The sequence below is a fragment of the Anarhichas minor genome, unplaced genomic scaffold (assembly GCF_050575085.1).
Source record: "Anarhichas minor isolate MPS153535 unplaced genomic scaffold, ASM5057508v1 ptg000041l, whole genome shotgun sequence".
NCBI lineage: Eukaryota > Metazoa > Chordata > Actinopteri > Perciformes > Anarhichadidae > Anarhichas > Anarhichas minor.
This window is the reverse complement of record NW_027466487.1, coordinates 4,818,036-4,844,952: the sequence shown is the minus strand read 5'-3', so window position 1 is coordinate 4,844,952 and position 26,917 is coordinate 4,818,036. Positions and strand designations below refer to the sequence as shown.

The following is a 26,917-nucleotide window of genomic DNA, read 5'->3' as shown; positions in this document are numbered from 1 at the left end:
ACACATACACACATGAATACTGTATATATGTTTGTGTAGGCAGAGAAAAATAGATTCTATACATTTCGAACAGGCACCGAGACAAACAGTATTTCGCCATTGTTAACACTGTGTCTGTTGGAGGACATCATTTAAGAAGTAAAATGTTCCTCCAGAGGAAACACGACATAATTAAATGTATAGGTGAAGCCACCGATGTACTGTACATAGAAAACTGTATTCAGTACAAATCTACACATCGTAAGAAGTGCTCCGTGAAAGCGGTGCCGACATGCAGAGACATGCTGTGGATTTAAAACTGTGAGCGAGGTGAGCACAGGCAGTGGTGGTTTGCGTGCAACAGCTGAGAATTACAACAACAAAACAAAATCACCAAAGCTGCATATCCCTGCAAATTCCTGAGAGCTTAAATCAACGATTGGAGTGATTCGTCTACGTGCTAAAAGGGTAAAAACAGCAAAATACACTCTTCATCAATGCCTGAGAGAAATGAAGAACATTTCAGAATAAAAGGCCGTTGTGTGCTTTTACTTCCTGTGTATGTTTACCAGAGTCTAAGAGAGTGTTTTTGTTTAGTCTATTCAAGTGTGGTTGGGCAATTGTGCGCCTTTATATATATTTATATATATCACATATCTACAACATAGGTTGTTGAGCTTTGGGTAGTGCTAGCTAGATAATTCTCTTACAATGGTTGTAATATTGTGAAAACAATTGTCTTATTGCCAGTAGCAAATCCTTGATTTTCCTCCCCTTCATATCTGCAGTCAGATATATCCTTTCTTCTTTAACTGGCTTGTGGCAGTGCAATGTAAGCCATGCATAGCAAGGGAAGAGTGCTACTCTCAGGAGCAGGAAGAAAAGAGGAGCAGAGAAGCTATAAGAGCTGTATAATATAAAGGAAGAGTGAGCGCAAAAAACACTCGACACGACAACACGGGGGTGGACCGGCTGAGAAGAATGGACCGGGTCACTGGTCAAACACGGGGTACATGGGAATCTCAAAGTCATCGCCGTTGAAGTTGGCAGGCTGGTCCAGCATAGACAACACGTCCTGAAGCAGATTGAGAGGTTTATTTTAAGTGACAGAGAGAGGGAGAAATAAGTGCTTGAGAGAGAGAGAGAAGAGGCTTGTTTCACTCACAGGAAAAATGTCTTGCTGGTTGCCCTGAGCATGAGGGTGCTGCTCCGCATTACTCTGAGAGTGCTGCTGGCCTTGCCACTGGGGCCACACTGCTGCCTCGGCTGCTCGAGAGGGGAACTGCTGGCCGGACCGAGAGCCATCTGGGATGAAGCACAGCGGGGTGAGATGATGCACCGGTATAAACACAAGAGACACAGGTTCACAGATATATGCACAGAACCTACCGTAACCATTGCCGTTGAGGCTGGCATGTGCATTGATGGGCGGGTAGTTTGCATTGTTGGTCGGGGTGGGAGCGGCACCGGTTGGCATCTGGCCAAAAGAGTTGGAGGAGCCACCACCAAATCCTCCCATGGGAGCAAACTGTGGAGACATGGTCTTTGCAGCTTGGGGAGCCACCTGCTGGTTAGAATCGGAAGAGTGACTCCGTTTACTGACATAGTACATCGTCGGGGGTCAAAAGGTAAATAAGTGATGATCAATAACTGGGATGGACTCATAAAAGTATCGTTGTATAAATGATCATTTGTGAATGAAGATTGACTGACAAAAGGCAAAACAAAGTCCGATAAGGAATGTTGGCGTACCTGGTTATTAAATTGTGGTCGGACTCCAGCTGCAGCTCCAGGCCATCCTCCTGCTGGTCCTCCATGAAGGGGGGTGCCAGTGCTGAGGGGGGGGACTGACTGCGGGGCTCCATTCTGACGAGACATCTGAGCCAGCATCTGCCCTGCTGAGTGGGCTGGCGGTGCCATCTGTGGAGTCATGTTGACTGGCCTGCAGACAAAAGTGAAGGGAGTGCGAGCTCGGTTACCTGGCTGTCAAAAACCACTTATTATGAAAAAAAAACAAAAAACACTGTGAATTAAACAAATCATATTCAAAGTCAGCATAGCAGTGAGTATATACTTGAAAGATACTTTAAGGATACATTCTGAAGGGACCATCATCTTTGTGAGGCAGCATCTGCAGCCACTTAACGCACATGGGAGAAGCCTTTATTCTCTTAAACCCTTCATGTGGCAGACTCACATTTGAGGGAACTGGGGGGTTTTCCCCATCTGCTGCTGTTGCACACAAACCAATATCATACAAAGATGTGCCTCTACTAGCTCTGCTCCGATAGGCAAAACCTGTGGACATCCAAACCAGTTGGTAGGTTACATAAATGTGTCAATTCGCAGTGGCTGTTCATATAGTAGAGTAGAGAACTATCCCATTACTAGATTTTATTTAATAAGCTTTAATAATATAACCTAATTAATTAAGTATAGCCTCCAGGTTTAAGATGTAACCACATGTACAGACATGTATACACACTGAAGACCTATTCCCACCTGTATGCATCATTGGAACGCCCAGCAGCGAAGCTATTGGCTGGAGGGTAGATCTGTGCGGTGGGAGTGGAGGTGGAGGGCAGGCCCTTGGTCTGATCTGGGCCTTGGAAAAGGGACGGGTAGAGCTCTGGCTTCTCGAGGCTCTTGCTGTGGTCGGGCCCCACCGCCGTCACTGGTTGCACCGGCATCTGAGGACCACCAAAAATAAAAATCAGTCAGGGGGCACGCTTTGTCATTTCTGTAATTAATCTAAATGGCATTCACAACAGATGGAGGAGGCTGAAATCATGAAAGCAGGTGACGTAACTCCCAACCTCAAAATAGTTTGAATAGTTGTTTGTAGCCTAAAACCACAGATCCGTCTTTACAATATAACCTAAATATCCTAACAGGGTAGACACAAGAAACATATGACATGAAGTAAACATTAAGTGCTCCGACGTCGGCAATTGGTTGAGTTGCATGTGCTCCTATTAGCAACCACTAATGGCACAGTTCCACAGCAGTTTAACTGACATTTTGCTACATCCACCATTTTGTCAGATGTGTGCCCGAGGCAAAAATGAACACCCATCTATTATTTACTTCCCGACCGTACGAGCCCTGTGTGTTGCTCAAAGGCGAGCCTACTGAATAGGTTTGCACCTAAATGAATAGTGAAGGTAAAAGAAGAGTTTAAGTCAAGATCGTGATCAAATGTGGCACTTTAAGTCATGAACCTGCAAACGAATCCAATTGATTTTTGATGGGAATACTTCCAGGCTTAAAATCTACTCAGATAACAAAGTACTACAGAAAAAATGTTCCATTTAATTGAAGCATGAACAACAGGCGGTCATGATAATGGGTCTCTCTCAACATCCAGTTCTGTTTTCCTGCAGAGCAAATAATCAACATCCTGCCACAAAAAGGGCCCGAGCGAGGGACAAGGGACCCAAGAGAAACAGGGCGTAATCGATGCTTCAATCAAACTGGACATGTACTGTACATTCATGCGACCTAACCTGTGAGAGGGCGATTGGTCCGGCCTCATAGAGACCGTCTCTGGCTCCGCCTCCCTCCAGCTCGGCCTGCTGCTGCTGCTGTAACTGCCTGTAAAAGGGAAACATAGAGGGAAGGTTTAAAATAGCCTCATTTCCATCTCCATGCCCATCCACCGTTGAGTGAGACGCCAAAAAACACCTGCTGACAAAACAGCACTCAACCCGCCACTGGCCACCATGGCAACATAAACGAGAAGAGGAGAGGAAGACAGAGACAGGAAAGGTCTGTTATACAACTACATACTGCTAACATGCTACACTACCCGTGTTAAGAGTCCAGATTCACTACTCACTATTAGACATGCTTCTTTTTTAGAAAACAGCACTATTGTTCTAAATTCTACAGACAAACACAGTGGAGAGAAGAATCACCCAGAGCAGTAGATGAAACTAAAACAGGACGGCAGTGTAGTCTCCCGTGAAGAAGCAGCCCCTGTTCTCCCATGCAGGGGGAGGATAGTCAGGCCAGGCCTGGTCTCACCTGGCGGCCACCTGCCCAGGGCTGAGCATTACAGAAGGGCAGTTTGGACTGCTCTGACCCAGGGAGGGGGGCAGCGAACCCACTGGGGAGGAGATGGGTGGGAGGGGGTCCTGAGTTGAGTTTCTACTGCCCCACAATCAGAGATGGGTGCAGAGGAGAGGTGTAGGGAGAGAGTGATCAGTGGGTTGTGGTAAGGGGCGTAAGAAGAAGTGGGGATGGAAGGTGCGAGGTTAGCATTCAGACACGGGGGATCTTTCACAACGGTCACATTTCAAAACGTCAATGCTTTCATTATGTACTGTGTTTGATTGTGTAATCCTGTTACATAATCAGCGGTATTGGTCAAATCTGCGCGTGTGACTCACTTGACGTTGACATTGGTACAGATGATATACTCGATCTCCTCTGAAAACGGGTTCTGGAAGGTGAAGGAGCTGGTTCTCATCCAGATCCATTCTCTCGATTTGGAGCGAAACCGAAACATCACCGACAGGACCTGACCCTTCAGCTTCACCACCTGTGGGCACAAATCCAGCACGACAAACAGTCACAATCTGGAGTTTTCATAACCAATGCACACAAGACACAGCGTTATAGGGAGATATCAGGGTACACGGGTAATTGGAGTCTTTAGTGAGAGGGAGCCGTTTTCTTTCCAGCATGAATGTGTCCGTACCAATAGTACATTTTTTTTAGCTGTGGAAAGTGGCTCATTGAGACTTGGAGGCCACTTCGCTCAGTTTTAGTCTGAAATTGAATTAATTTATTCGGTCTACAGGGTCGCTATAGGTAGTCATCTTTTCTTTCATTCTTGTGAGTGCATGTAAACTCATTAATGTGATCGTACAGTATAGTGCACATATTCCGATCGTCCCACCTGTTGGAAGCTGTCTCTCAGTAAGCCCTGGTCTTCGGGGTAGGCGAACTCAAGAATATTCTTCCCCAATAATTCCTGCAACACACAGCACATAATAAAACCACCGTTAGCTCAGGAGACAGTAACGACAGCCTCTGGCACAAAAGGTTGTTAAGAGGAGTCAGGAGAGCGTCTTACCTGTGGCTGGTAGCCGACAGCGGCCATGCAGCGGTGGTCTACGAAGGTGAACATGCCCTGACAGTTATGGCGTGAGATGAACTCCACTGGAACACTAATACTGTTGACGTCCGTGTCACCTGGGCAACACGTTACCTAAAGGGAAGAAAAATAACATTTATTTATATTCTTATATATTGAATTTAATTTGAGTACTTGAGCATGAATATTATGGAAGTTTTACAACCAACTGCTTGTAAAAAGGATTTCAAAACACACTGTAACAGTGCAAACGCCATAATCCCCTTCAGATAAGAGCAGAAGATATTGCCTCGTGGTAGAAGCATTTCCAAAGGAATACTTTTTTTTTTTCCACCAACCAGTAAAAGGTCATTTTTTTTTCTTAGATTGTTGATATAAGGATCAAATATTACTGCAGTTTGTTGGAAATATAAATTTGCAGTGAATTACATTACATGATCAGATTAAAATGATTTTTTTCATTGCATCGACTTGCTTCAGCGCAAAAGCCACATGTGCATATCTCTACACGCGAGGCATCCATCATACCTGTAATCGCCCGATTGCAACCAGACAGTAGCGACTCCCCTGAGTGTTGTCTGACTCATCGTCTGATAATGACACTCCTAAAACACAAAAAAAAAATGTGTTAACATGTGGCCACAAAGAATAACTCACAAAAAGGATTTATCAGATTTAGCATAATTTACAGGGTTTAGTCATATTAAACAGACACAACATAATTAACAGATAGCTATATACAGTATGGCTGACCCTAGTACAAGGACTAGTCTCACCTGAAGGGGGCCAAGACTTGATGTATCCGGTACAGTGGACCACTACATACTGGGGCTCTCCTTCCTTGGCTGTACCCAAACCATTCCTGAGATGAAGGAAGAAATCATAATATATACTTAAATGAATCAGTCTATGTGCATTTTATTGCTACTGGGCTGCTCCAGGTTTGTCTATTTCTGCACAGTAATCACAACTCCGTTTAAAAAAAGAAAAAGAAAAACCGTTTGGTTGTGGTCACCTGTTTCTATTCCTCAGGAAGTTCAGTCGGTTCATGGACAAAGGTTCCACGGGACAAGAGCCACACCTGCAAATATACACAACATGGACAAGTTATGCATCTGGATACACTTCAATATCAATGATGAGCTGGATTAACTAACAGCAGTAGAAGTCACACCTCATTCTGCAGATGAATGATCGACGGGCTCCCAAACTCATTCTGGACGACGACTGCTGGCCTTCTTTCTTCACTGTTCCTGTTTTCAAGTCCAACATCCTCCCTTTTAGGGTAAACAGAGAGCTGACTCAATCAAGGGTGTGATGAGCGATCACGTGCAAACATTTTGCCTCTTGACGAAGACACTTTGGGAATTAATAATAACAAATCTACTACTGTCTGCAGATTTAGTGTCTGCCATTGCTGTGTACCCGTGTTGTTGTTGTTCTCGGCGGTAGAGAGCTGCTCTCGGAGCTTTTCTGTGTCATCCGGGTGGAGCTGATCATACAGGGAGGAGCCGAGCCATTCAGACTGTGCCTGGTTGAGGACGGGTGTCAGGGAGTCAGAGACGTAAACAATGCGGCCAGTCTCGCATGACACCACGAACAGGAAGCCGTCGGCTGCCTCCAGAATGAGGTGCTTCAGTTCCTATAGACAGATGGCAGCAAAGAACAGGCCGAGCAGTGCGGATGAGAGACCGTCATGGAGCATGAATCTAAAGTCTGTGTTTATCCTATTTTTGTGATGAAAAAAAAAAAAGGAGAATACACAAATCCCTATATATAAATACCTCCAGCTGCTTATTTAGTATGTCTACTGCCTACCCTGTTCATACTCTGTCTGTTCTGAGAGAGAGACACACTGTTCTTACTATTTATATCTAGTGTATTCACACCCCTTGCTGTTCAATCCACATTTACAGTCTCCACAAAACGCTGTACATCACTCTGCACCTAACTGCTTTTTGCACTTCTGTGTCTCAGTACCTATACTCTGTGCAATGACAATTAAGTTAAATTCAATCTAAACTAATTGATGCATTATGGTCCTTGTAATAGCCGTCTTCACTGTTGACCCGGGGACGGTATATAAAGACATGACCCCAGTGGCGTCATTTCAGGCACCAAAGGCTCATTTACAGTAATTGCATATTTACAAAATTTGTTTTTTTAAACAACGTACAAGTTGACCAATGGCCTAGAGGAAAGGCTGGTGGAGTGTGGTGAAAGAAATATCTGTTTTAACATTACACAACTAGATTACATCAGCATTGTCAAAGACAGTCAGTAAAAGTAGTGACTGCCCTTCAGCTACTCTGTGAGAAAACTAACTTGCAGGCTTAAACAGTGCTACTTTCACTCCTCTTCCACTCCATTTCCATTGAACTCAGAGGTTTCATGAGAAAAACATTGTGACTGTGAGACTTTGCTGACTTCTACACAAGTAGTACTGGCTTCTCCAAAATTGTTGCCTTCTCTGAACATGCCGTTAACCAGTTTTAAGATTTCCCTTGAGGGGGACAAAAGTGTACCTCACACCTCGATTTCTATATTTCTCTCTCTCTCAGTTGCGCATACCTGGTCAGTGAGAAAGGAAGGTTTGTACGACCCATCCGAGTTGGTATTGCCACTTCCCCTTAGAGACTTCATATGGGACACGGCCATTCGCAGGATAGTTAGTTTGTCTGGCTTCCTTGCTAGTGCACTGCAGGTGGGCACCATGTCGGACAATTCTGTGATGTAGGCAGTCATCTTGTTCCGCCTTCGCCTTTCAATCTCACTGTGGTTCTCCCTGAGGCGAGGAAACGACGACGGGAGGCAGAGGTGGACAGGATAGGAGGGATTGAGATGGGGGAAACAGATGGGCCGGTGGACAACATGGGGTAGAGTTTAGAGTTAATGCTGCAATGTAAGTATGCCAACCGGCAAAAAGAGGTGAGAATGAGAGAAGGTGAGAGAAATAATGGTGGCGCAAAACTATAAATCAATTATCTGTAAAAAAAAAATGAAAGCAAGAGTCTGGTCTTCCAAGCCCAGTTGGTGACAAAAGAGAGCAAGTGCAGAGAGAGAAAGACCACTTATATGTCCTGAGAGGGGGAAAGAAAAGACAGAGAGGACAGTTGCTCAAGAGGAAGGGATTACCGAAGTGAAAAAAGTCCCTGAGTCACACACAGCGTAGCAGTTACTGACATAAATCAGTGGTGGGCTGAAAAAGACAAGAAGCTGCCTGGGGTAAAGAAGCAGAACATTCTGACAGGCACAAAAACAGACACATAGAGCGGCGAAACACACCGGTAATTTATGTGCTGTTAAAATAACAATGCGCTGGGGTCCCACCAGGACAAGATAGTATTTGAACAGAGCATTCAAATATTGATATGGATACAAGCAGGAGAGGGAGCCTTCTACAGTGGTACAGGCCATACCTGGCTTGTTTTTCCTTATCTGCAAAGCTCTGATCTTCTCCCAAAAGCCTGGAAATAAAACCAACCCACTAAAACACAGGCCCAGAAATCACTACCAAATTAAAAAAGGAAGTGTAGGAGTAAAAAAAAATTGAAAAGCAGAGGGAGTGCAGTGTGGGGGAAGTTGTTGTATAAAGAATGTTGCTCCCATACAACCCCCTTCACACACACTCTTAATTTGTCCTCCTACCTGGCAAAGCGCTCTTTGTCATTGCCACTTCCCGTTTCATCGTCACACCTGAGGAAAACCAGAAAACATTGCTCGCTATCGCAGCAGCCCAGACAATCCAAAAACACTTGATATACCTCAACTTGCTTTATAACAGAACAATCTGAGACAAAATTAACCTGAACAACTTGTTTCCTTCATCGTCATCATCATCATCATCATCATCAAAGTCTGGCCTGTGATAAGGAAAAGAGAGGCACATGTCAAACAAATATTCTCACAAGAATGTGTCAAAAACTAAACCAGTCAGCAAATACACATACCCCAATATGAAATATCACCACACAAGTTGCCACTACCACACACACTTACGCAGCTCTTCTTTTGTTGGTCCCTTTTGGTACAACAGCCCCGACACCTCCTTGGGTCCCACTTGCCCCCAGACCCAGATCTGGGTCTGATAACTCTATTAATAACACAGAGGCACAGAGAGACGAAATGAAGCAGGGGTGACAGTTGATTTCCTATTGCGCCTCAAGCACTGAAAAAGAAACTCAACCCCTGACAGGAGCCCATAACACAGACGACAAATTGACGTTACCGTTACCGCACGCAGCTGACATTGGGTATATTTTGCAGTCAGTGTATTCAACATTAAGTTAGCTCCACGTCAACTATTCGTAGGTCGTATTTGTAGATCGTAGAGAGCAAAGACAACCACGACGCGAAGCTAATGTTAAAGCTAAATGTAGCATAACGTTACAGACACATTACCCAACAACATAAACACATGAACCGAGCTAACCTAGCGCAGCTCGGTAGTCAGCTAACATGTTTTTGTTCCTTAACTTATTTGGCCTTTTAAAAGTATCACAACAGAGTTATTTTGATAGTCAGCTAGTAGCTACTGTAGCTGGCTAGCAAGCTAACAGCTAGGCTTGCTGTAGCATTAGCTTAGCCACTAAGCTAACTGAGCTGATGCTGTCACGCTATCTTTAGGAAAGTGTCCGCTTTAGCTCTGCGTAAAGAAAACGCCCATAACTCATCAACACTTGCACAACACTATGCATCTAAATCATCGTGGTGACTTGTATTGCACCTTACCTGGGTTTGAAGAGGACATGTCTGTCTGGAATAACATAAACAAACAACTTCGGCTGCGGAAAAAAAGAATCCCCCAAACCCCTCCCCCTTGCTAGCTGGGTAAAGGCTAACAAGTTCCTAGCCGATTTCCTCACGTATCCGCCTTTACTTTGTGTTACAACCGCCCGAAACCATGACTAGAACTGTCCCAGGATGACCCGAGAGGATTTATAACACGGACCAAAGTAACGGTTTAACTCCTCCAATTCCTCTTTTTCCTGTGTTTTCTCGGTTTAAATCCCCCTTTCTATTCAAGATGGCGCAAGAAGGCTAGCGGAGCAGAAGCTGTCTAGTTTTCTCTTCTCCTCTTTCTATTGGATGTCACGCAAGCCAGATACAAATGACGTCACATGTTGGGAAATCCGTGTTTAGCTCCGCCCCTCTGACAGCGGAGGGACGTGCAGGTCTGTAAAGTAAACACATCCCCAGACTAGATCCAACTCGAGTAGTGTACTGAAGAACTATTTTAAAGTTTATATGCGTATTTCAATTGACTTAATACTCCTATTTCAGAGGGAACTATTCCACTTCCTACTTCACTTTCAATGCAAAGGGCTTTTGAATGATTGAGCTTGTCACTTATATACTATATTGTTACTTTAAGGAAAATATATTCAAAGTATCAAAAGTTTTACTGTGCAGTTACCCCTTTCAAAGTGTTATATCATGGGGCCATATGCAGTGTAAACTGATGCATTCATGTGTAAGCAGATGTCATGTGGAGAGGATTTAAACTACTTTATATACTACTAATCTACAACATTGCTTCATATTTTATTCGCTCATTATATTTGTTTTGTATGAAAAATAGTATTTGCTAGCAACTCCAGCTATCGAATAAGGCAGTGGAGTAAAAAGGTCAATATTTTGAGTGAAAGTCGCAGGAAATGGAAGTATTCCAGTAAAGCACAGCTATCTCAAAATTGTACTTGAGAACGGCAATTGAGTAAATGTACTGGGTTTTCATTTGAAGTACAAGTACATAAGAAATTTACAATGTGAGAGGTCTGATTATATGTTGTATTCTCTTCAGAGTGAACACATTAATACGCTTTAACAGGAGGACTTTGTTCATGCTGCTGTCTTTACGATCTGTAAAAAATGATGATGTATTTTAACATTATGCCAGATGGACTTTCAAAGGACAAAATCCTGTTTAATGTTCTAATGTTTTAGTTTTATTTACTGGAAGTTTGAAACTTAAAATATTTACTGTTTGGGATGTTTGCAGACTTAATGGTTCAAAGGTGCTTTCATTGTGATTCATGATCTTTGCTTTTATTATTAATAACAATACTTTGACAAAATAGGAAACAAAATAAGAAAAAAAATAACACTGTAATTAGGACACAGCTGTTTCTTCTGTATCTCCGGGGAAGAGAGGTTGCTGGTTGGTCTGGGTTAGTAAAAAAACAACGTGGTGGTGGAATGAGGGTGGGTTTGAAAGGAAGGTAATCTATAAGGAAGCGGAGTGAGCGATGGATGAGACAGTGGAGGGAGGACATACTATCTGTGATGTGAGGTGGAGACAGGAAAGAAAACGAGCGGCAGGAGAGAGAGCTTCCCATACTTTACGGATAAGGCACTTCACATACAAACAACTTCAAAGCATAACAACAAAACAGCAACATTCATTTCTGGAATCCTCACAAGTCTCAAACACTAAACTGCTAGAAAATTATTTCAACATCTTTTACCCCCTGAACATCGAATAACAACACCTGTAAAACCAGTTTCATAGACACAATCATACCTAAAATCATTCAGTTAGATCTACAATTAAAATTCTAACCCAGGTTAACAAACATAACCCAGGCTACAAGGCAGTGAATTGAAGAAATCTGGCCCCCATTTGTAAAATCTGGAAACGGCGAACCTGTCCCATTCCAATCGAACGCAACCCACCGCCGCAATGATTTTATTGAGAGTCATCGGTTTACAGCGGGTGGCAGCATCAGCATGATTCCCGACTCAACTGGATCAAACCGCTATAGCCAAACCAGAGGAAAAACATTCAACTCCGTCAAAAACTAGCAGGAAGCTGAGATTTATATTGCAGTGTTTGTGCTCAGCACTCGTTTCTGGGTGTTTCTGACGGCTCCAACAGCAAAGAACTGAGAATGACGACCTTTGCAGGTCAGATATCTCTTCTGGAAGAAGGAGTTTTACAATAAAGAGCTATGCTGGCTTAAGAATAGAACATCGATTAAAACAAGAAAGCAAGATGTTCTTTATGTTTATAGACAGAAATGACACTAAATTTACTCCTTAAACCTTAAAAGGCAGACATTTTTTTAAATGGCACAGGCCGCGCTGGAGAGCAGAGGCATGTAGTCCCGCTGCTTGCTATTACAGTATATCAGAGACACTGTATGTTTGTGCAAAGACGGTGCAATAGCTGAACACTTATGTAATTGCATAGACAGAAAAATTTGGGAATTAAATGCCCTGTTGTCTCAATTTCTTAAAACTCAATTTCACTCCCTTTTGTTCTTCTATTAGAAAACAAAAAAGATGCAACAAAATAAAACAACACCAGATTAAAGCAGAAAGCTTTTTTTTTCTTTTTAAATGGCATTTTAACAGCCATTAGCTGGCTCTAAGGCACACAGAACAAGGAAAGCTAAGAAGAAGCACCATCACCCCGTCCTCTGTCCATTTTCTCCCCTGTCTCTTTGAAACATTTGGACTGACATCACAAACTGACAACGACACATTTTCCTTTCATGACAAAGCTAAACAGCCTTGCCACTTAATGTAGTGCGTATCATCTGCCGGACCGCTGCGCCCTCTAAGGGACGAATGACTGTGTGCGAGCGTGTTTTTGTGTTGTGCAAAAAGTAACAGTGTCAAATTTCCTCAGGATACCTGTTGTTCTTGGTTTTCGGGGAATGGCTTTCACCCCCGCAAACCCACAATCCTTTTCTACTTTCTCTCTCGTTTCATCCCTCCCTCCTGCTCCCCCACCGAGGGATATGAGTCCTTCTCGCGGTCGTTCGTCCTGACACTTGTTTGCTTTCACTCTGTCTTGCTGTGGTTGTTGTTGTGGACCGTGTGACCGTTCTGCACCGGCCCATTTTTCTTCATGTCCTTTTTATCCTCCTCTCCCTCCCCCTCTTCTGACTCATCCGTTTCATCTTTGTCACTTCTTTCATCGTCCACTTTTTCCTGAAAAAAAACAAACAAACAAACTGTGTCAAACTTTGTCAGAACAAACTCAACTCATCCAGTTGTTTATAAATGTGTGTGTGTGTGTGTGTGTGTGTGTGTGTGTGCGTCTTGTTGTACACAAAAGATCCATAAAAAGACATGGATTTTAATATTCCTATATCTCTTCCATGGCTTGAATGAAATACATTGTTATGTTTTATGTATTTATAGTTTTTATGTGTCATATTATATCTTGTGGGTCCAGGCTGGATGATGAGGATGTAAGCACAGAGTCCATTGCTTTCCATTGCTTTCAATTAACTGCTATTAGCATAAAACACTCAAATCTCAAACAAAACTGTGAGTGGTTGAGTTGCATTGTGGATAATGTAGGCACCAAGTTTTGGACAAGTAAGAAAGATGTGTGGAATAAAAAAGCTGAGATCTCTGCTTCTGCTTGTGCGATTTTTATCCTTTTAAAAAAAAACGATGCAACAGGAGTGCAAGGCTTTGACTGCGAGTTCATTTTAACTTCTTTTGGTATTTCAAATGTTTCAGCTGCAGCTGTTCAGTACTGAGTACATGTCATTTTCTTATTTTCCTTTTCTAGTATTTTATTTCATCTGGTTTATCTTTATTTACTGTCTAATTGTGTCTTAATAAATGCTGTATGATGAAGATGTGAGCTTTGAAATTTCAGAGACTAAATGGATGGAAAACAGAATATTGAACTTTGCATTAGATTTCTTTGTTTGCTTACATTGTGGGTGAGGAAGCGGATTGCTATGCGTATAATGAGCACAGCCCAAAAGATATGAAGACACTGCAGAGTCATCAAAAGTCCGTTGAAGAAGTAGTAGCCAAAGAAGGGTTCATAGATGGTCACTGGGTAAACCCAAGTACAGTAAATAATCCTGCAATAGAGAGAGAGAGAGAGAGAGAGAGAGGATTAAGGACAAGGTCACTTAAATAACAAACAGGTGCATATCACAATAATATGCTGAAACAATTGTTTAAAACGTGTGTGTGTGTGTACCAGAAGGGGAAGATGACCAGCCGAGTGATGATGAAGATTGCAGCAAATACAATGAAGATGTAGTTACAGGCATTTCTCCACCCAGCATAGTTGAACATCTTTGCAGACTGTCAGAGGGAGAAAGAAAGGAAAAGTGTTTAATCAGTCAGCTGCAGATAAATATATAATTTGTTTGTTTGATGAATGGAAATGGTAGTCAGTTTACGAAAGAAGAACTAAAGTGTAGTTTCCTCCACAAGGTGGCAATGTGTCATCAGTGTGTCTGAGTTCGTCTCAGTTGAAGTTTCATTGCACTCAGTGAATCAAGTGTGAACTAAACTTGCAGCATGTTGCAGCATAATAGGTATAAATGACATCAACATAACATATGATGTGGGGATAATTATTCATACTGGCCCCATTCACATGTTTGCTTGTGTGCTAATCAAAATACTATGAGTGTATGAATGGCGTTTACCTCCAGGAAGTAATCGGAGGAGTCGTGAACCAGCATGATGAGAGTTCCAGCACGGATGTAGTTAACGCACCAGGAGAAGCTGATGAGGAGGATGGTAGCCACATGGTGGACTATCTGCTCCTTGAAGTCCTAAAGAGAAGGCACAAGGAGACATGGTTGTTATGCTGAAACAAGGGAAATGTTGGGAATATATATTTATGTCTCACATGTTTTAAGTGTATGTGTGTGTGTGTGTGTGTGTGTGTGTGTGTGAAGTGTTAAACTCTGCTTAAGAGGCATCTATGTTAGACTAATCTGTTGAAGGAACACATTGTGCCTCTTTTGCAAGATTTTCTCCCACTGGGCTCAGCTGACTGACCCTGGCTGAGTAAAGTCCAAACACTCACACTCACACACACACTGACATACAAACACACGTGTAACAACAGTCTAATGTCCAGCCAGGTGTCAAACTGATCAGATAGTTAGAACATAGTGTCCTCTGACATACAGTGAATCATGATGCAATAACCACATTAAAGTGGTTATTAAACACAAACTTCTGTTTGTAGAGATTATATTTGTTTTCCATTAACAGTTATTGCTGTGTATCTTTTCCTTCTGTTACCGTTAAAGTGTTGTTTTATACCAACCAGAACTAAGGAGAAGAGATGAATAAATGAATTCACTCACTTTGCGTTTGACATCAGAAGCCACACTGAAGAGCAGAGAGCTGTAGAAACCCAGCTCAATCATATAGTACCAATACTGAGATGGCAGGAGAGTCTGAAGGAGATGAAACAGCGTTACGGTCAAAATCAATACACCAATTTGAGCACAAATATATTGGGAACTAGCCATTATCATCACTATTACTGATTGATCTTATTATCTTTAATCTTTATAAATTAAACAATGATTTCAACTCTATATTAGGAGGGTGTCTTGTGATTTGTGTCTCAGGCTTTCTGCAGTATTCTTCAAATCAAATTTAAGACTTATTAAAACCACAAATAATGCAATTCTATATCTTTTTCACAGTCATAACAGGCAAAGAATTGCATCCTACAACCCGGAAATGAGTTAGCATTGTTGCACTCAGATACTGGTGCGTTCAGGGTACATCCCAGAGACTTACCAGCACAGGGAAACCTTGCCACATCTCCTTCACGTCATACAGCCAAGGTTTCTGGAAGGAGAGATGCGATTTGAATGTATTTATATCTACTAACTCAGCATGGCAATGAGTCAGCGCCGCTCCTCTAAAAGTGCGGGAGGTGAGGTTATCACAGCAAAAAAAAAAAAAAGACAGACTACTGTGGAAACTGTCATATTACGATGGCCGGGCAGGTGACGAATGAGCACGTGAACATAAAAAGGCGAGAAGAGGAGGGGTCGAGGTTAACGTGGCAGTACTCACATCGATGAGGGAGGCCAGGCCAGCAATGAAAGCAAGAAGGTAAAAGGTAAATCTCCAACTGCAAGAGAACACACACACATACAAACAAACGTTCTACTCAGTCAATGGTGAGAGGACAATAGACACGTTTTCTACCAGCAGTCTCGTAAACACATCACGAACACACAGTCCCAAACACTCAAGAATGCCAGAATGAAATGCCAAGCTGAATGAACAGCCCGGAAAAATGTGGTGAACGGCACTGAGAATGTCAAATCAGGACACACACACACACACACACACACAAGAATAGGAAAGTGAACATGAGAAGAAGAGACACTGAGAGTGTAAATGATACACTGGTGGGAAAAGTAAGGGAGAGTAACAGAACGCCTGTTGTGTGCACACAAACAACAGATTGATTCAGAGGAGAAACGTCATACCAAGTACAGGAAGAGACACACCAAAACACACCAAAACAAATACGCAGTCTAGAACATCAATCTGCAATCACACACACATATACAACAGAGACATACACACTGCAGACAGATTCGTCTTCTTGCAGATTAAAGGGTCACTTCACCAAAATTACAACAAAAAAACTTTTGTTTTAGTCATGGGTTAAATTTGTAAAGGTTTTATGTTTTTTTAAGTCTGTGCCCATATGTACACAGTGACATCACACCTTTTCATGTCCAGTATGTACAGGAGGAATGATTACAGCGAGCTTATATGGGCCTTTATGGGCACCTGACTTGTTTTAAGATAGACTTGGGAAAAAAATGCAAACAAATCCTTTAAAATGTTAAAGTGCGAAGAAAACATTTCCAAGCAAATGAGCATCTACTGTAGAAAATCATGTGATATGTTCAAACGCTCCAGAACAGCTATTAATGGAGATGTATTTTTGGTAAACTGCTGTTTCCAAAGTCAGGAATGACTTTTTCAGGGACTATTCCTTTAGTTCCAGTGAAAACTGCTCGCAACAAGACCGTGTCTTCTTGTAATTTGGGTGAACTGACCCTTGTCGACACACATTAATAACGACCATGACAATTAAGCGAATGGTTACAACAGTGACGTCACTAGAAAGAAGTTCTACATTGAGCACAACACATGGGGTGTAATAATGCATGAACAAGTCTTCTATGAAAGTGTTTGTCGACATGCACTGACTGTCTGTCAGTCCTAGTGATGCTAACAGTGTGATGCTGCTATCTGTTGCTGTTTATGGCCCTCTCTTAGATATGGTTATCTGTAGTACTGCTCATATATTCTAAGTGTCATCTGTTACCGCGGTGTGAATCCTGCCAGCTGACCCTAGCTAGTTTCATTAGCCTCGTATCATCAGGTGATCATGCTGTTGGTTTAACTCAGTTAACGCTCACACATGAACATGACCAACAGTGGTGACAGAGCCCCTGTTGCCGAGGCCCTGTGCTAATGAGTGTGAGTGAAGGGATTTGTGTGTGTGTGTGTGTGTGTGATAAGTCGGGGCTACAGGCATGGTAGCAGCGGAGTGGCATTGTAATGAGTGCATGTTAAAAATAGAGGGCTACTTTTGCCCTCAGAAATGTGCTCATATAGGCAGAGGAACGCAAGGGTTAGCAGCTGTTTCAACCTGCTCCATAACTCTATAGACATATGTGCATATATATGTTTAATTGTGCATGTGTGTGTGCATGCTTACCTGGCCTCTCGAAACTTTTTGAGCAAACTCGGCCTGTCCTGGTTCCGTCGTCTCCTGAACCATCGCTGCACTTGTCTTCCCGAATGGCCGGTCTGCTTGCAAAGACTTGCTATTGAAGTCTGAGAACAGCACGCACAAAGAGATCCGATTGAAGTATTCAATTTCCTGACCGAACACACAGCCCACGCCTCTGTCTTTTTAAAGTGTTCGGACACGTACCTGTGTGGGGTTTTTGGTAATGTTACAGTAGTAGGAATCCAGTGTGGGGTTGTGAGAGACTCTGAGCCGCACCGTATCTTTCACCCCGAGCAGAGAAGCCAGGGGTGTAGCCACCGTCCTGCAGTCACAAAAAGGTTGTAAAGATTAAAAGGAGATGAAATGCAGAGAATTTAAAGACAGTAATAATACATTTTATTTGTATAGCGCTTTAAAGGGTACTCAAAGACGCTCACAGTACAGGGTGCAATCACAGAAACTCTAATTTGTGAGGAATTAATTCAAATTTGAGGGAAACGAAGCATATAGACATAAAGATAATTTGAATCATTAGAGGTTAGGATGATGAGAGGTAAGTGTTTATACTAACAAGTTAAATAAATAAGTACTATAAAAAAACAATATGAGTCACTTGAATGAACGGAGCTTTACTTGTTCTAGAGAAGGGCACAGCATTAGGAACATTAAATATTAGCAGAGATAAAAGTAACGGATGAATATAATAAAATAAAATAAAATAATTAGAGGTCAGCGCGATGGGCAGACTGAAGGAGAAAGAAGAGGAGGAGAAGACAGCCATCAAAGGAAAAAGACAAGAGACTGGACTGAACATGTTTTGAATCAATAATCAAAGACTTAGATGAGGGGCGCAGATATTCAGTGACTGACCTTTCAAAGACCTGACGGATAATGAGGAATATAAGGGCGATGGGCAGCGCCACCCACAAGTCGTGGGCTTTGGCGTACACTCGTCCATCCTGGTCCTCCAGGTCAGCCCAGCCCAGGCCCTCTGGAAACCACAGCCGCTCCTGCCAGAACCACTCGCTCAGCCCCAACAGCATCCTGCAATACGGGACACACAAAGAGTCAGCACCAGCTCTACGGGTTTATCAGGTGGTAAAGATAAAGGCTCAAGACCCAAGATACACAAGTTCTAGGGGCAGAACCCACACCCTAACAAATACGGTTCCACCTAAAATCTGAATCCACAAGACATCTGTGACTGGGAATGTTTGCTACCATGCCATTAAGAGAATTAGATGATGGCACCAATGTTTCCCTCTCACTGGAATACCGCCTGTAGGTTTTTTCCTAATGCATATAACAGAGCACAAGCAGCATGCTGGGAGCTCAGCGGATGAGGAGAAATCAGACCAACAACTGAGCTTCGTGCTTTCAACATCAGCACTTTCCTGAACTGTTGACAGCAGCTGCGAATGTTGTCTTTATATACAGAGAGTACGGAGATGAATGACATTTTTCTGCTGCTAAGTTCAGGGAGTGGCAGAGGAAGAGAGTAAAAAAAAAAGGGGGGGGGGGGGGGAACTAGCGGCTGAGAGATGCGAGTCATGATTCGTCCACACATCTCTGGAGTCCCCTTGCAGATCTACAGTAACTCCCCTTCCATCCGATGCAGCTGTATTGGGTGGAAGGGGAGTTCCAAAGCCCTGTAAGCGCTTCACTTCCAGTCCCATCCCCACCCTGCTGCTCCCTACCAGTAATCAAGAAGGATTCCCTCTTTGAGCCATGTGTAATGATCCCCCACCCCAACCACTCCCTCGACTTTATCTTCAAAACATGCAGCTGAAATTAGACTCGGGTGTGACGGTCTGGGTTAGGTTAGCCTGAAGAGAAGCAGTGTGGTTAAAGACCAAAGTCCTTTTTCCTTTCTGAAGTTTAGGGCTGCAACACTGCAATCATTTACATGATCAAATAATCTACTCATTAGTTCCTTGATTAAGAGTTTGTTCAACAAAATGTCAAAAGATAGAAGAACTTGTTCATTCATATTTCCCGGATTCCAGAGGTGATTTCTTCACATTGACTTTCTTCTGACCAACAGACTAAAACCCCTAAGTATTCAGTTTACTATCAAAACTAAGAAAACAGCAAATAGTCGTGTTTAAAAAGCTAAACCAGAGTATAGTGACTTCATTGATTGTATAGAATTGTTTTTTTGGGGTTTGGCGATAGACGTATCAAGATATCATCTAATCGCTTCCAACTTTACAGAAGTTGCAAAATGTTCACACATCTTTGTCTACCATCCATGAGACAATGTCACACATGAGTGTGTTGGTTATTAGTCATGGCAGCCGTTTCCTGTTGCAACAGCACGGCTCGCCGAGCCCTCTCTCTCTCTCTACCCCCTCAGCCCAAGTGGTGGTGGATAGGAAGGGTGACACATTATTCCTAGTTATTTTGCCAACTCTTCCACTTCAGCAGCACTGCGCCTCACTCCTCCTGGTGTGTCCTGACAGATCTTGTGCTCTGCTGAACAGCTTGTTTGTGTGCATGTTTGGCTTCATGAGGAGCAGTGTGGTCCAACCAAAAACAGATCACCGAATGAGCTTCTGAGCACACACTCCGTTGACTTATCTGTGTATTAAATGATTCCCCTTAATAACAACCGACGATAAACTGTTCGGAAGTGTAATCGTGCTAAACATACACGCATGCACAGACGTCCGAAAATAAACAATCACAGCGGAAAACTTCTTTATATTTTGTATTGCTGCCGTGCGGAAGCGATTTAGGATTTGGTAGAATATTTTAGGGTTTCTAGTTGAGATCATCCAGTGAATGCAGCATGTTAAGGCTCTTTCCCCTCACAGCTTTCCTAACAACACATTCCATTGGCCCACTGGATCATATGACCAGACTCTGACCATTTCAAAGGTCCAATAAAAATAAAGGATGGCTCTGTCAGAGGAAGGGAGAAAGGAAGTGTTCTCACTGTCTCCTCTCTCTTATCCTCACTATGAATATACATTACGAGGATTTAATGATTGTAAACACAGAACTGAACTTCAGGCTGGCAGAGTAAAGCTCCAGATGTTACTGATGTGTTGAAGTAAAGGTACCAGGCCTCAGAGAAAAAAGCTAAACAGAGCCGACAGGATCATGGTACAGAGTCCAGGAATATTTAAATAATGTAAACACACCGCCACTATACCAAGGGAGCGCTTCACCTTTCACTTTGCATAGATTAATAACTTTTTATGGAGTTTTAAAGTAACCGAGCACTTTGTTTATCTGAATGATAGGAGACTGAGTCGACAAGAGGAACATAAGTCACGAGACAGCAGCAGTGAGTCACTCAAAACACATCCATTTAAATGTGGCATAGCTACCCATTTACTCACATCCATCCACACTTAAGCTGTTCACTCACTGCTGACTCACTCAAACCACAACCTTTTTAAAATGACGGACCACTTGGACAGCGTACACTTGAGAGCTCAAAGCTGATCTCAGAACCTCAAGCATGAAAGTTTGATAAGTCAGAGACGTCACGTCGACTACATGCTGATATCACAACAGGTCCTAAGACTAAAGAGTCAAAATGAGGCTGAGTCAGTCAGATAAGTAAGCAGCATATTAGCACCAGTATAACATGATTTTAAATGATATAAACATATTGGACTGATGATGGCAATAACACATTTCACTGATGAATCTGACTGTTTTGTAAATTGACTCAGATATTATAATAAAATGAGGTAATGGGCCACCTTTCCTAACAGAGCGGATACACTTTAAAGCATTTAATTAGTATGCCATTTGGTGTCGCGTGATTAAAGCTGAAATGATGAGTCAATCAATGAATTGACAAAAGAAATTCAGCTATTTTGTTTCAGTCGTCTTTTAATTAATAATTTAAAATATTTCCAGTTCCTCAGGAGTGAATATTTCATGATTTCTCTGTCACACATGAAATATATTTAACTGAATATATTTGGCTATGGACTGTTTGTTAAATATATGGGAGATTCTATAATGGATGCTTTTTCAGTATTTTCTTATATTTTATGGACCAAACAATAAATTGAGAAAATACATGGCTGACTAATTGATAATGAGAGTAGTTGCTACTTGCAGCCAAGGGCTGTGTCACTGTACATGTACTGCTGTACATGTAATTTCAGCACTGAGAGTAAAATGAGTAGAGTAAAAACATCAATATCAGTTCAACTGTAGATCACAGTAAATATTAAGTATGTCAACCTTCTAAACTTTCATTTCTTGTGGTCCAACATGCAACCTCAGTTTACACATGACAGTACAAACTATGAAATCCTGAATGCACACATTGTGAGATGAAATGTCTGTTCATGCGCTCTGCTCACCGTTAATCAGCTTTAACTCGGGTCATGCATTTGGACATTTTCAGGTTGAGTCAGACACATCCTTCACATTTTACACGTTCCTCTGGATCTCGGTTTGACCAAAAAACAGTTTGCGGTAATTTGTACTAAAGTGCAAGATACAGCGGTTACGCAAACGCAGAGATTGCAGGAAATGATATAATGAAAGTGGGAGAAAATGTCAAATCATCATCAAAAGCAGACAGCCAGTCTGTGGTCTGCTGTGTTACAGAAAGAGATCACAAGAACATCAACTTCAATACATTCGACACTGATCTGTGACACTCATGAATTATTAATGTGGAGATTAAATCGGTCAGCAGACTGATTTGAATAGGCCTGTTCGGGAGGTGTAAAGGTAATATTGTCATGTTGTTTCTCCTAGATCCTGACTGGATTCAGCCCTTTGAGTAAGTACCGTTACCTCACCCAGAGCAATTAGACGGCCCCTGGGTATATGTGAGGCTATTCTTTCCGTAGAGGATCTGAATGCTAATGATTCCCGTCTTCAACTGAATTACTGATGAGTCAGCGAAAAGAGCTGAAGAAGCAGATGTTGTAATCATTGACCGGAGATAGTTGCTTATTTTCTGTCCAGATTAGGAGAGATAAACCAAAATCGAAAGCCTATAAAAGATATTCTCAAGGTTTTGTGGCGCTAACATAATGTTTGAGCTGGATGCTTCCATCAATAAGAGGGTTTCTCTTCCTAATGAATTATTCAGTTTGTCTTTAAAATTGACTATCACAGATAGTAAGTATCTTATAGTCTGGGGAACAATATCTTTCGTCGTTTATTAATACAACTATTAACTTTTGGATTATTTATTCTATGAAACTATGACTCCAAAATATACAATTTACAGTGATATATATCAGAGACAAGCTGCAAATCCTCACAACTGAGAAGCTCAAATACACAATAAATAATAATCAAAATTGTAGGTGACATTTTTTCTCCCCTCTTACTATTTGATTAATGGACCAATTGTTTCAGAACTACTGTCAGACTTTGATGGACTTCAACCAAAGATTAACATAATGTTTGACCTGTATGCAAAGCTTCGCAACACATGCACACGTATTTGGCTATTATTATGTCATAGATTTGCATTCATTTGCATATGAACGAGTGCTCATGGTGATATAGACAAATCTCATCTGGTTTAACAAAACAACACTATTCCCATCAGAAGTCTAAACCTACCTCAATATCTCAATTTAAGATAATCTTACTCTCATACAATCTCATATATGTGTTCTCTGTCACTGTGGTGTTCACACTAGCCTACATGTAGCTATTCGATAAGGGAGACGTTAGAGGAAGAGCTAAGTGAAGACCACAATGGTAGGAGGGGGTCCCAAACTCAAACAAATCACAGTCATTAAAACATAAACAGATACCATGTAAAAGGGTCTCCACGTGCTATGACCCGGAGCACTTCTGTCTGTAAACTCGTGGTGTTGTATCACCGGCCTGTAGTTATGCAGCGTATGTTACAGTGACCTGTTACAGTGATAATGTGACATAATCTGCTGCAAGTTAGCAAACTTTAAAAACCGACCCAACACTGGGCCACGCGCCAGGCTTCCCCCTGTGTCTTCATTAGGTCCTCATATTATACAACCGCGGTCAATGGTTATTAACTTACTTTCATATCGTTACGACAATACCACCCCCCAACATTCATGTGTTTTTTTTGCCGTTAAAAAACCCACATGGGCCCGTTTGTTGTGTTTAATTAACAGATTCCTAGATGAATGCGTAATGACGTCTGAGCGAAGTAAAAGGATGCGGCGCGTGCGCCCACCGTTAACGCAAAGATACACGAATAACGTCGACTTTCCGTACATGAAAGTGAAACGGTTACGTTACTTACTTTGGTGTGTTTTCCTCGTAGTGAAGCGTGAAATGCGGCTTGCGGTTAAAAAAAAAAATACGTTTGTATTTTTCTCACAAAGTCGTCCAGGTCCCTCCTAGCTAGCTAACTAGCTAGAAACCTAACGGTCCTGTTACCCAACCAGTAGGATCCGAGTTTAGCATCCGCTCAGATTTGTACACCTTTCCATGGCGTACAAAGTTTGTTTTTCCTCCCAATAAAGACACTGATGAGGGGGTAAAAACAGAAAAGTGTCTCCACATGGGACAATGTGTGAGGTACTGCAATGCGACCCCAAATATCTCTCCCCCACCACCCACAACAGATGTTCAGTCTATTTCCCCTTTTCGTCTTCTCCCCAGCAAATGTCTCCCCGTCTTGTGTGTTCCTGGGAGTCTGCGGGCTCTGTCCGGGTGTCGGGCCGGGCGGAGGTGGAGGAGGACGGGCCAGCACGAGAACGGAGCGAGAGGAGCAGACAGAGGGAGGAGTGAGAGGATAAGGGAGAGGGAGGGACAAAGATGACGTCCGAGCACATGAGAGCAGTTGGCCGATGCATCCATGGCTGACACACACAAAACACACATCCGCATTTTGTTTCCGCTCGGAGAAAAGTTTAATAAATGAGAATGAGAGTTACTTGTTGGCAGAGCCCTGTGGTTTGGTCTCATACCTTCATTTTCGGTTGTTTCATATGTTCATGGATCAAAATACCTTCTTTTTCTCGGGTCACATCGTTTGCCTCAGCTGACTGACCTCCTTGTTTTGCAAATCTGGCATAATACTGTTGCACTTATTTACTCAAAATCGTCCTAATATATCCACATAATTTTAGCTGAATGGAGAATATGTCTTATTGCTGCTACAAACAAATTTCCCCCTGGGGATGAATAAAGTATACATCTCTCTATCTATCTATCTATAATTCTGTAGCATAGCAATATAATTATTGATTTGGGATACTTGTCAACCTTTTGTCTTCAGCAGAATCACATTTTCTTCTGGTATATTTCTTGAGGTATTTAACTGTCACTGGCCAACACCTACATTTGTGATGAAACGGTTACGTCACCTCAAATTATCTCTTGTCTGGAGAACAGTTTGGGTGAGTAAATAAAAAGGTTATTATTCAAACAATATGTACTCAATCTTTAAAAAAAACAAGTGCCTTTAAACTTTTTAAACAAACAAACAAAAGCAATTCCAAATGTTTGCCTTTCAGGGCAGTGCAATGTTTGCACTTCGGCCACAGTGGAGTACGTCTACCGTGCTATCCTTGTGATCCATCCATGAACTATACAAAAAGCTTGTGAGGGGTGACATGTCGACCTGCTGTACAGAATGACTTTCAAGGTCTGACTAACCTAGCGCCTGTAAAACAGCTCAGCCCAGATACTGACTGTTTGAACATTTGCTGCGGATTCACATGGACAAAGTCAGTGAGGTGAGATGCCCCTCATGGGAGGTGAGATGCCCCTCATATAAAGGTGAGATGCCCCTCATGTGAAGGTGAGGTGCCCCTCATAGGAGGTGAGATGCCCCTCATATGAAGGTGAGCCCCTCATAGGAGGTGAGATGCCCCTCATATGAAGGTGAGATGCCCCTCATATAAAGGTGAGATGCCCCTCACGTGAAGGTGAGGTGCCCCTCATATAAAGGTGAGATGCCCCTCAAATAAAGGTGAGATGCCCCTCACGTGAAGGTGAGCCCCTCATAGGAGGTGAGATGCCCCTCATATGAAGGTGAGCCCCTCATAGGAGGTGAGATGCCCCTCATATAAAGGTGAGGTGCCCCTCATATAAAGGTGAGATGCCCCTCACGTGAAGGTGAGGTGCCCCTCATAGGAGGTGAGATGCCCCTCATATGAAGGTGAGCCCCTCATAGGAGGTGAGATGCCCCTCATATAAAGGTGAGATGCCCCTCACGTGAAGGTGAGGTGCCCCTCATATAAAGGTGAGGTGCCCCTCATATAAAGGTGAGATGCCCCTCACGTGAAAGTGAGGTGCCCCTCATATAAAGGTGAGATGCCCCTCACGTGAAGGTGAGGTGCCCCTCATATAAAGGTGAGATGCCCCTCACGTGAAGGTGAGGTGCCCCTCATATAAAGGTGAGATGCCCCTCATATAAAGGTGAGATGCCCCTCACGTGAAAGTGAGGTGCCCCTCATATAAAGGTGAGATGCCCCTCACGTGAAGGTGAGGTGCCCCTCACGTGAAGGTGAGGTGCCCCTCATATAAAGGTGAGATGCCCCTCATATAAAGGTGAGATGCCCCTCACGTGAAGGTGAGGTGCCCCTCATATAAAGGTGAGATGCCCCTCACGTGAAGGTGAGGTGCCCCTCAGGTGAAGGTGAGATGCCCCTCACGTGAAGGTGAGATGCCCCTCATATGAAGGTGACCTATAGGCTACATCATTGATTCTCAAGGTCTGGGTTGTAGTTCACCAGCGGGTCATGAGTGATTCTAAATGACTCAGGGAGCCAATGAGTCAAGAAATAAAAACATATTAACCAACTGTTGTCGTTTATGAACCGCTTGTCATTAAAGTAGGTCCCTAACTGCCTCATAAAACATTTATCAAGATAAAGGAAAGTGTTTTGGAATTCAACTTGAAAATAAAAAAGGTTATGCACCTCATGATATCTCCTTATTGGAATTTGTATAACTCACTTGCTATTGCCAATACAGTTACATCCGCACATGAACAATAGGCCTATATGTTTCCATTCTTTAACCGTTGTTGTTGACATCCACCGAGAGATTATGAACTGAAATGTCTATGACACTATCTGAACTAATAAACTTTTTCTTGAACTGCCCTCTCGACCCACAGAGCACTAAGTGACTCACAATTTATCATGTGCCTGGACAAACTCATGATAGGACTTTGGGTAAACCGTGGCACTCAAACCACTACGGCTGACCCCACAATTATGACCCAACCTCTGTGGTTTTTGAGAGCGTCCAATTGTAATAGACAACTTAAAGAAACCTTTACTTTATATTCTAGGCACAGTCATAGTAAGCCCCTGTATTTTATATATATATATTAAAACTTCTGAGTTTATACAAGTTATGCATAGTTAATTTCATGATAGCCAACTCTGTTTACA

General features: G+C 42.5%; 2 protein-coding genes and 1 long non-coding RNA gene across 7 annotated transcripts; 1 reads left to right on the top strand and 2 right to left on the bottom strand.

The window, feature by feature from the left end:
* Positions 1 to 838: 838 nt before the first annotated feature.
* On the bottom strand, positions 839 to 10,143 carry arnt (aryl hydrocarbon receptor nuclear translocator). Of its 4 annotated transcripts, none has more exons than XM_076109649.1 (20): positions 9,812 to 10,143; positions 9,080 to 9,173; positions 8,887 to 8,943; positions 8,729 to 8,776; positions 8,500 to 8,547; positions 7,652 to 7,865; positions 6,506 to 6,722; positions 6,255 to 6,357; positions 6,096 to 6,161; positions 5,857 to 5,942; positions 5,609 to 5,685; positions 5,060 to 5,194; positions 4,883 to 4,957; positions 4,371 to 4,522; positions 3,486 to 3,573; positions 2,482 to 2,669; positions 1,732 to 1,921; positions 1,369 to 1,546; positions 1,145 to 1,284; positions 839 to 1,054 (listed from the first exon to the last, which is right to left on the bottom strand). In XM_076109649.1, the coding sequence occupies exons 1-20, from the start codon at positions 9,846 to 9,848 to the stop codon at positions 971 to 973; spliced, it is 2,277 nt and encodes a 758-aa protein (XP_075965764.1). In that variant the 5' UTR covers positions 9,849 to 10,143; the 3' UTR covers positions 839 to 970. The 4 variants fall into 4 exon arrangements, with proteins under 4 accessions (XP_075965764.1, XP_075965765.1, XP_075965767.1 ...); XM_076109650.1 differs by having other exon boundaries at positions 1,369 to 1,543; XM_076109652.1 differs by lacking the exon at positions 8,500 to 8,547 and having other exon boundaries at positions 1,369 to 1,543.
* A 958-nt stretch (positions 10,144 to 11,101) lies between these two features.
* Positions 11,102 to 24,271, bottom strand: LOC142969168 (ceramide synthase 2-like). 2 transcript variants are annotated; one of them, XM_076108850.1, is made up of 11 exons: positions 23,809 to 24,271; positions 18,450 to 18,623; positions 17,784 to 17,901; positions 17,565 to 17,683; positions 15,893 to 15,950; positions 15,611 to 15,661; positions 15,166 to 15,258; positions 14,494 to 14,622; positions 14,037 to 14,143; positions 13,761 to 13,914; positions 11,102 to 13,018 (listed from the first exon to the last, which is right to left on the bottom strand). In XM_076108850.1, the coding sequence occupies exons 2-11, from the start codon at positions 18,620 to 18,622 to the stop codon at positions 12,869 to 12,871; spliced, it is 1,152 nt and encodes a 383-aa protein (XP_075964965.1). In that variant the 5' UTR covers position 18,623; positions 23,809 to 24,271; the 3' UTR covers positions 11,102 to 12,868. The 2 variants fall into 2 exon arrangements, with proteins under 2 accessions (XP_075964965.1, XP_075964966.1); XM_076108851.1 differs by lacking the exon at positions 23,809 to 24,271 and adding an exon at positions 21,911 to 23,784.
* LOC142969169 (uncharacterized) lies at positions 22,109 to 25,982 on the top strand. The gene is made up of 3 exons (XR_012959094.1): positions 22,109 to 22,338; positions 24,171 to 24,910; positions 25,028 to 25,982. It is a non-coding gene; the product is annotated as an uncharacterized LOC142969169 (long non-coding RNA).
* The last annotated feature ends 935 nt before the right edge of the window (positions 25,983 to 26,917 follow it).